General features: G+C 34.8%; 1 protein-coding gene across 1 annotated transcript in view; it reads left to right on the top strand.

Annotated features, from left to right (window-relative positions):
• Positions 1-10,177: 10,177 nt before the first annotated feature.
• Positions 10,178-10,771, top strand: part of LOC112097044 (putative disease resistance protein RGA3) — a 3,122-nt gene continuing 2,528 nt past the window's right edge. Inside the window, exon 1 of the mRNA XM_024181299.1 lies at positions 10,178-10,745. Within this exon, the coding sequence (XP_024037067.1) occupies positions 10,178-10,745 (568 nt within the window). The remainder of the gene's footprint in view (positions 10,746-10,771) is intronic.

Raw genomic sequence — 10,771 nt, forward strand, 5'->3', positions numbered from 1 at the left:
GAAATATATGGTGGTGGTCCTCGAAGTAGTTCCACCTCCATAAATAAGAGAAAGTTAACAACTGTTGCTTGAAGTTTTGCTAATGGAGGTGACAAGCATTATGATTTGTGTGGTGGGTTATTTGCATTTGTATTTGTATAGTATGTGCCACGCATAGAAGACTAACAGCAATGTTCATTGACGAAGATGCAGCACATTTTTCCTTTCTCGATTATGTGATCAGCTGCCTCACAGAACCTTTGCCTGATCTACTTATCAGGTTGTTCAGCATTGCCTCTTTCAATTCTCCACCATAACTTTGCAGCACAGTGACAAATTCTGTAGACGGCCACAACTTATTTTGCTGTCTCAATTTTTTTTTTTCCACTTATAGATCTTTTACATTACTTTTGAACAGAACCCTTTGTTAGGAAATTGATGGGTGAAGCAGGACCGCAGCTAAAATGAAATTTGAGATAAAATAAAGAACAAGCACAATAAAGGACACCAAAAATTACGTGGTTCGGCTTTTAGCCTACATCCACGGGCGAAGACAGAAGGAAATATTTTACTAGTGAAAAGGAGTTACAAGTATTGTAGTATTTTAGCTCACTACCTAAAACCCCAATACACCCAAACTCTTAAATTACTAAAATAAGAGCTTATAAATGCAAGCTCTTAAACTCTCTCTCAACTCCCTAAATTGCTCTCTCAAGATTGGATGCATAAACTCTTCATCTGCACTTCTATTTATAGCAAACTAGTGGCCAAGAAAATCAAAGCCGTGTTCACCAAATTCTTCATCAAAACCGTGTGCATCAAATTCAATCTTCAAACTTGTTGCAAGCTAACCATTCTTGTCAAAGCTTCTAGATGCAGCCATGCCAAACACTTCTAGATGCAGTCATGCCAAACACTTCTAGATGCAGCCAACTTTGACATTCTCCCACTTGGAGATTAAATTAAAAAACAATCAATCTCCACACCATCCTTTTTGCTTCGCCATAAACATGTTGCCTACGTTTCTGCTAGGCCACAAGAGGATCTACTCCAGACAAACTTATCAGTATTTATCGGCTTGGTCAAAACATCTGCTAGGTTCTCTTTGGTATGGATTTTCTGCAAATCCACACTTCCATCTTCCACTACTTCTCGAACGAAGTGATACTGAACTCCTATGTGCTTTGTCCTGGAATGAAAAGTTGGATTCCTTGCAATGTGCAAGGCACTCTGACTGTCACAAAACACAGGAATTTTCTGTTGTTTGTGCCCGAGCTCCTCCAATAATCTTTGTATCCAGATAGCTTCCTTGCAAGCTTGTGTAGCTGCTATGTATTCTGCTTCTGTTGTAAATAAAGCCACAACGGTCTGCAGTTTCGAAACCCAGCTTACAGCTGCTCCCGCAAGTGTAAACACATAACCAGTAGTGGATTTCCTTTTATCAAGATCTCCTGCAAAATCTGAATCCACATAACCTCTGACAGTAAACTCTGATCCTCCATAACATAATGCAACATCTGAGGTTCCTCTGATGTATCTCAGAATCCTCTTCACAGTTATCCAATGCTCTCCACCAGGATTTGCCATGTATCGACTGACTGCTCTCACTGCTTGTGCAATGTCCGGTCTTGTACATATCATAGCGAACATTAAACTTCCCACTGCTGATGCATACGGTACTCGAGACGTCTCCTTCCTCTCTGCTTCATTACTAGGACACATACTTGAGGATAATTTGAAATTAACAGGAAGTGGGGTAGAAATTGACTTACAATCTTGCATGTTGAAGCGTCGCAAGATTTTCTTCAAGTAATTCTTCTGTAAGAGCCAAATCTTCCTGTTATTTCTGTCTCGGTGAATTTGCATCTCTAGAATCTTGTTTGCTGGTCCCAAGTCCTTCATTTCAAACTCCCTAGCCAACTGTGCCTTCAATTCTTGGATTCGATCTTTGTTGGGACCTGCTACCAACATGTCGTCCACATACAACAGCAAAATGATGAAATCATTATCTTCAAACCTCTTGTAATATGTACAATGATCTGAACTGAGTCTGTTGTATCCAAGGCTCATGATGAATGAATCAAATCTCTTATACCAACACCTCGGCGCCTGTTTGAGACCGTATAGAGATTTGTTCAACCTGCAAACCAAGTTCTCTTTTCCTTTTTCTGCAAAACCTTCTGGTTGGAGCATATATATTTCTTCTTCAAGTTCTCCATGAAGAAATGCAGTTTTCACATCCAACTGCTCAATATGTAAGTCAAATGTAGCACACATCGCCAAGACTACTCTGACTGTTGTGAGTCGAACCACCGGAGAAAATATCTCGTTGAAGTCAATACATTCTTTCTGAGCATATCCTTTCACCACCAATCTCGCACGATACCGCTCCACTTGATCATTACCATCACGTTTGATCTTGTAGACCCATTTGTTTCCAATGGCTTTTCTTCCGTGTGGTAGTGGTACAAGTTCCCATGTCTTGTTCTTGTGTAGAGCTTCAATTTCTTCTTGCATTGTTGTCATCCACAAAGCAACATCTAAGCTGTTTAAAGCTTCATGGAAAGTTGAAGGCTCTCCATCCTCTGTTAGAAGACAGTATGCAACGTTGATCTCTGTGACATACTCCGAGTGCCACGCTGGCAGTCGTCTCTCACGAGTTGACCGACGAACTTCTGGAGCCTCAGACTCGACTAGTTCTTGTTCTTCGTGCTCTGGTGCTGCTTCCGAAGAATCTGAATCTTCTGGATTATTTTCTACATATACCGGCACAATCTCTGACTTTTCTTTTACAGTGCCATCATCTCCATCTTTCATTTGCAGTTGATTTTCTACAAAAATAACATCTCTGCTGATGACGATCTTGTGGGCAGTGGGGTCCCACAGACGATACCCCTTTACTCCATCAGCATACCCCAAGAAGATACATCTTCTAGATTTTGGAACCAGCTTTGTTCTTTCTTGGGCATTGTACATCACGTACACAGGACATCCAAATGCATATAGGTAGGAATAATCAGTTGGCTTTCCAGTCCACATCTCCATCGCCGTCTTCAACCCAATAGCTGTAGATGGCGACCGATTTACTATATAACATGCAGTTTTGGCTGCTTCTGCCCAGAATGAATTGGGTAGACCAGCAGTCCTCAACATAGCTCTTATTCTTTCTGTAAGAGTTCTGTTCATCCGCTCCGCCACTCCGTTTTATTGAGGAGTGTATGCCACTGTGAACTGCCTCTGAATACATTCTTGCTTACAGAAAGCAAGAAACTCGTTTTCTGTATACTCTCCACCATTATCTGTCCTCAAGCACTTGATCTTTTTACTAGATTCAAGTTCCACCCGCGCTTTGTATTCTTTAAACACAGGAAATACATCTGACTTTTTCTTAATTGGATACACCCAACATCTTCTGGAATAATCATCAATAAAAGTCACCATGTACTTTGCACCTCCCATGGATATATCCGGTGATTCCCAAACATCAGAATGAATCAAGTCTAGAATGCATTTACTTCTAGCAATAGATTTACTGAATTTTAATCTATGCTGCTTACTTGTAACACAATGCTCGCAAAATGGTAAACTTACCGATTTGAGCCCCGGAAGTAATTTTCGCTCAGAGAGAATCTTCAAGCCTTGTTCTGACATGTGGCCAAGTTTGAGATGCCACATCATCGTTGACTCTTCTCCATTTGGTGTGACACACGCATCAGCCTCCTGTAGTGTTTCTCCTTTAAGCATGAATAGATTAGCACCGATCTTTTCTGCCTTCATCAATACAAGCGCTTCTTTAACGATCTTCATAATTCCATTCTCCACATGAGTTTTGCACCCATGATTGTCTATTTGTCCCAAAGACAATAGATTTTTCTTCAGGCCGTTGACATGTTGTACCTCCCCAATTGTGCGAATTGTACCATCAAACATTTTTATTTTGATAGTACCAATACCAGCGTTCTCTAAGGCATGATTGTTACCCATATATACAGATACTCCTGAGATAGGTTCATATGTGTGGAACCATTCTCTCCTAGAGGTCATGTGCCAGGTAGCTCCTGAGTCTATAAGCCAGACATCAGAAAGTCGTTTTCTTCCTTCTGAAACAGTTGTTGCCTCACTGTAGAGAATTTCGCCATCATCCGAGGTACTTGCTACACACCCCTGAGCATTTGATGACTCAGGTTCTTTGCCCTCTCTTCTCTTCTGGTTACTCCAACATTCTTTCTTGACGTGCCCTTTCTTGCCACAGCATTTAACATTCTTCTTACTTCTGAATTTTGATCTACCCTGATTTTTACTCCCACTGGGGCCACGTTCCGTTGATCTCCCTCTCGTCACCGATAGCGCCTCCGCTTGCTGCGAACTTACTTGTCTGTTTTCCTTATTTTTCCGCCTGCTCTCCTCATTTAATACGGAGGCTGCAACATCGTCGAAAACTAGACTCTCCACTGGATTGTTGTTCGTCAGATTGATGATGAGTTGATCATACGAATCTGGTAGACTTTGAAGTAGAAGCTCTGCACGTTCATTTTCCTCTATATTATGACCCAACGTTGTGAGTTGTGAAAATAGAGTCTTCAATGTGTTGATGTGGTCGGTCACCATTGTAGATTCTGCCATTCGAAGAGTATAGAGTTTTCTCTTCAAGAAGATTTTGTTGTGTAGTGACTTGGCCTCATACAATTTTGTGAGAGTATCTCATATTTCCTTCGCCATATTTTTCTCTGCCACACTAGATAATACTCCATCCACAAGTGCCAAGTGTATATCAGAAATGGCGTTACCGTCTACCTCGTTCCACTTGTCATCAGTTATCTCCATGGGCCTTTCTCCAATTGCTGCCAAACAATTATTTTTCCTCAATACAACTTTCATCTTCATTTTCCACAACGAAAAATTATTTTCGTTAAACTTCTCAATTTCATACTTTGCCGCCATTTTGTTGATAAATACTGCACACAAGCTAGTATACCACCTTGAATAGTTGTGAGTATGTGTGAGAATGCACACCAGGAAAGTTCCCAGGAAAGACTGGAGGGGTCACAATGGTCCCACTTAAAACCCAGACTCCTTAAGCTCTTATCGCCTTTGTGACAGAACTTTCCTAGACATGTACAAAACCACAGTTGCTTTTCTCACACTACTATTCCCTGCTTTGCACCGGAAAATTCTTGGATCGCTTCCACCGTTTCACGTGAATAGTATCGTATACGTGAACAGTACCGTATATGTGAACAATACAGTATACATGAATAGTGTCTTATACGTGTACAGTGCCGTATACGTGAATAGTACCCCTTACGTGAACAGTTCCCGACTCCAAAAATACAACCAATAGCTCTGATACCACTGTTAGGAAATTGGTGGGTGAAGCAGGACCGCAGCTAAAATGAAATTGGAAATAAAATAAAGAACAAGCACAATAGAGGACACCAGAAATTACGTGGTTCGGCTTTTAGCCTACATCCACGGGCGAAGACAGAAAGAAATATTTTACTAGTGAAAAGGAGTTACAAGTGTTGTAGTATTTTAGCTCACTACCCAAAACCCCAATACACCCAAACTCTCAAATTACTAAAATAAGAGCTTATAAATGCAAGCTCTTAAACTCTCTCTCAACTCCCTAAATTGCTCTCTCAAGATTGGATGCATAAACTCTTCATCTGCACTTCTATTTATAGCAAACTAGTGGCCAAGAAAATCAAAGCCGTGTTCACCAAATTCTTCATCAAAACCGTGTGCATCAAATTCAATCTTCAAACTTGTTGCAAGCTGACCATTCTTGTCAAAGCTTCTAGATGCAGCCATGCCAAACACTTCTAGATGCAGTCATGCTAAACACTTCTAGATGCAGCCAACTTTGACACCCTTCGAAAGCATATGAAATTAAGTAATTCGTTTGCTCTGCCCCTCTATATTGCTTGTAAGAATGGTTAATGTTGTGTAAATTATTGTGTTTGATTATATAAAGGATGAAGTTATTTGTACTCTAAAAATTACATTAAATGTTCTAATTTTAATAAATATTTTAAAATAAAAATACCATCATATGAATTACTATTAAGGATAATTTATTATAAGTCGGTGTTTTATAATTAGTTTGAACATCTATATAGCACAAAAATTATTCACTGTATATAATTCTTATGCTTTAAACTTTAAAATTTTTCTTTGCAATATCTTAATCAATGCTTAGATAAATAATGATGAAATCAATATTTTTATTTTTTATTTTTCCATAAATAAATAAAATTTGCATTAATTTTTTTTCAAAAAAAAAGTAAAAAAAATTATTGTGACCTTTTTTTTTTTTTTGTTGACCCCTTGTTTTTCTTCTTCTTCGTCTTCTACTTCTCCTTCTTCTTCTTTTTTTATATTATTTATCAAGTAATTCTTATTATTATTTTCTCATTGCAAGCTATTTTGGGTGCAAAATCTAATAACAAAAATTTTATAACTAAAGTTTTGTTAAATAATTTGTTTACAACTTAACTTGATTATATCATTGTAAAAATTTGTTAAATCTCTTGAAATTTGTGTATTAAATAGTTTTATTAATTTTTTAAGTAAATAAAATTAATTAGTTTAAATAGTTTGAGTAAGGATCTTTTTAAAATTTTAAAATGAATATACAAGATAACAGTGTTTAAAATAAACGTTAGAGTAAAACCAGCCCAACCTTAAATAAAACGGCGTTAAATCTCTTTCGTATTTCATGATGAATTGGATATGTAATCCAATTAATGGTTGTTTTAATTTAATTTATCAATTAAAATGATAAAACTGATATATTGCTACTTCCTGCTTCTATTAGCTCCATAGTTATAAATTAAATTACTCTTAATTGTTCATTTGTCTATGATGTTGTCGTAAGTCTCTCTCAAAACCTTCCAAAAAGCTTAAAGAAATTAATTTGTAATTCATACCTTTATATTTTCCTTTTTTTCATTCTTTTTCTTAATAACCACTAACCAGTTAATCGTGGAAGATGAGAATTGCTGATTAAACCCAATTGAATTTATATGGTCAATAAAGGATCTATGCCAAGGTAATTGGCCAAAAGGCTGATTGAACGTTAACGACATTTTCCCAAGAGACTCCATCAAAGTGATCTGGCAGTCATCAGTTAATTGAATCTTAATAACCAAGTTATTCGGCAGAAATTACACAACTTTTTATGTACTAGAACAAAATCTCTTAGGATGTTACTTCAGAAAAGTCAACCATTATTGTTTTAATTATAATTTCCCAATCAGCTCCAATGCACAAAATTATGTCTCTTAAAAATTTGAAAGCTTTAAAGTCTTATATAGTATCTTAAAAGTTTAGGATGGTGCATTACGTGGAATTATCGTTTGAGATAAGGTTTAGCAATCAAATGTATTTTTTTTTTTAATTAGTGCAAGAAATCATTGAATCACTTTTCACTCAAATCATTGAATGATAAATCACTACAAGTGACGGAAATACATGATTTAAATAAGAAAAAAAATCAATATTTAAAAAATGTATCTAGAATGACGGGAAAAGTGGAAACAAGAACAAATAGAATAATATCATTATCGTTATGAGCAAGCTCAAAGTTGTTGTAGACATAGCCAATCAGTAGTTCCCAATCGCGGGGTGAATGGAATCTAATACATAAATCAGTGACGAAAAAAATCGAAAAGGCTTTTATTGTGTTGCTTAAATTATATAAGAATTTTTTAACCCAACAACTAAGAGTAAAATGTTCTTCACTACATAGAATAGAATAACCACTTAGAATAATGAAGCAGATTGTATTTGTTGAGAAGTGAAAAATCATATTGATATGAGCCTCATCATGCATCTTGAATAATTGGATTGTTTCTTTCTAGAGTCCATTGCAAAGCTTTTCTAGACGTATTTCCAAAAATTCTTTTATCATTTCATCCTGGAGGAATAATTCATCGAATTCTATGAATTTTTTTAGAGTAGCCTTTTCTTGAGTATCATTCAAAACAATTTCAGATTGACTAGTATTCCATCAATTAGTAGCCCAAGATTTTATACTTTTATTAAATGAGAAAGGGATCCATTAGGGCAAAACTACTACAAATACTATAGATGAAAGATATCTAAGGGGAATGGATGTGTTCTTTTTTATCATTTTTTCATTTGTGAATTGTTAATGAACCCACCTTATATTTCAACACACTAATAGATAAAAAAAGTTTTTAATATATTGAAATTTGTGTTTTTTATTTTATATGTATATGTTGTTTTGTGTATTCAATAGTTTTTTAGATATAATTATTATCAATATTTGAGATTAAAATAAAACATTAAAAGGCTCATCCAACTCAATGCTTGTTTGGTATGGCTTATATGATAGTCATAAGTATTTATTTGATCTTATAAGCTCTTATCAAAAAATTTATTGTTGTTTGGTTATTTTTTTAGTATAATTTTTGAAAATTAAATAAGTTATTTTGTCTTTATTAGCAAAAACTTAATTTTTGGGCTTTTGGGACTCAAGGTTGAAAAGTTTTTTTTAAAATGTTAAAATGTCTAGAATATCATTTACTTATTTGACAATTTTATTTTATTCTTTTTATAATATAACTTTAAAAATTTTGTCTATTAAAGCAAATTTTTTATTTTTAATAAAAACTCTCATTGACAACCAAATAACTAAAAATTTTTGGGTAAAAACTTTACTTATAAAAGCTCTATTAACAAAAACTATATTTAAATAAACTCTATTTAAAAAAGTTATACCAAACAAAGCCTCATTCTCTATGTTTCACTGTAGCTTTTCTTTCGAATTTGTTATGTTGATAAAAAAAATTAAAAAAATTAAAAGGGTCTTGATATTTTTAAGGGGTAAATGTCATTTAGTCATTATATTTCAATTTAAATGCTTATTTAATCTCTATATTTTAAAAAAAGATCAAAAATACTGCTATTGTAAGTATGTTATACTCCTGCCCTTATCTTTTCTTTACTTTACAGTAAAACCCTTACAACAATCTTGAGGTATTAATGAAAAGAAAAATGTTAATTTATCAAATTAACAAAAACAAAAATTAATGTAAAAAATTTTTACTTTATTTTATTTTTAAGGTTAATATGGTAAATTAACACTTAGCACTTAACACTTATATTTAGAATTTAGATATTTAAAAAATAAAAAAAATATTAATCAAATAAATGCATTCAAATCGATTCATAGTTCAACCAAATTTATACCCATTCAAATTTCAAGACAAAAAAATAAATACTAGCTAAAAGAACATTTACGGTTAATAATCTGCTGAAACTTAACACCTAGATCAATTCTATTATACTGATAAAATACTTTGACTTTGATTAAATAGATCTTAACGTTTTCATATTAGTTATTTAAGATATGTTCCATAGTATTATTCCATTGCCAACTCGTTCGATTCCTTTGGTTATTGATTCCTTTCAAGTTTCAACTATAAGATGACCCACATGATGTGCTTTAACCCACATAGGACAAATAAAAAGTGTTTTATTTGCCAACATGTTCAAGAGAATCAAGACATTGTTTTAGTTGACCCAAAATTTTTCGGTTCGTTAATTAACTCTTTTTCTTTTCTAAGAAATTTGCTTGAAATTAAACATAGACAATGATGATCTATATAGCAACCCCTTACGCAACAAAGGGTATGAATAGGAAAACAAAGAGAGGAAAAAATAGAGCAAGCCTAAGGAAAGAGCGATTACTTTACGTTGTAGACGTAAAGTCAGTCCATAGTGTATAATTAAATCTGGAATTGATTGATGAAAAAACTCAACGTCTTCCTTTTGCAACTTCATTGACATTTCTTTCGAACAATCCCACACGTTGACGTGCAATAAAAGAAAAGTCCCACAGGTTGCCTTACATTCTAACAGACCTATTATTTAATCTATTTATTTAATTATTTTCTCAAAAAAAATTGAATGAAGATGATAAACTTTACGTACTTTTTTTTATTAATTGAATTCAAGGGGACATTCACGGCTTGGCTATCTGCCTCATTTTTAAGTTCTGGTTATATTTTACATTTTAATATTATTCCAAATTAGTCAAAGGCGTGTGTTGACGCTCCTTCGATGTAGTATAAAAATTCAAAAGACGATGAATGTATCATCACAAACAAAAGCATATGCAATAATTTCAACTCATCTCAATTACATCTCTTTTGTTATCCAATCTTTCACTATGGTGGATGCAGTCATTAATGTTGTGTTGGATCAGCTGATATCGATTTCTCTTCAAGAGGCAAGAGAAGAGCTGAGGCTTGTCGTTGGTGTCGACCAAGACGTGGAAAGGCTCAAAAGAAATTTTAGAGCCATTCAAGCTGTGCTGGTTGATGCAGAGCAAAGGCAAGTGAAGGAGGAAGCTGTTAGACTTTGGCTTGATAAACTCAAACACGCATCTTACGACATGGAAGATGTGTTGGATGAGTGGATCACGGCAAGGCTCAAATTGCAAATCCTGCAGGGTGTTGATGGGAATGCTCTTGTTCCTCAGAGGAAGGTACGTTTCTTCTCTCCAGCTGCCTCTTGCTTCGGTTTCAAACAAATCTTTCTGCGCCGTGATATTGCTGTTAAGATAAAAGAAATCAACCAAAACCTGGATGATATTGCCAAACTGAAAGATTTTTTTAGTTTCAATGTCATCACAAGTACTGGAAAATCTGATCGGATACAAAGTACTGCCTTAATTAATGTGTCCGAAATACGTGGTAGAGATGAGGAAAAGAATAGTCTAAAGAGCAAGTTGTTATGTGAGAATTATCAACAACCAAAATGC

This window comes from Citrus clementina, unplaced genomic scaffold, assembly GCF_000493195.1.
Source record: "Citrus clementina cultivar Clemenules unplaced genomic scaffold, Citrus_clementina_v1.0 scaffold_7, whole genome shotgun sequence".
In the NCBI taxonomy this organism is placed as follows: Eukaryota; Viridiplantae; Streptophyta; class Magnoliopsida; order Sapindales; family Rutaceae; genus Citrus; species Citrus x clementina.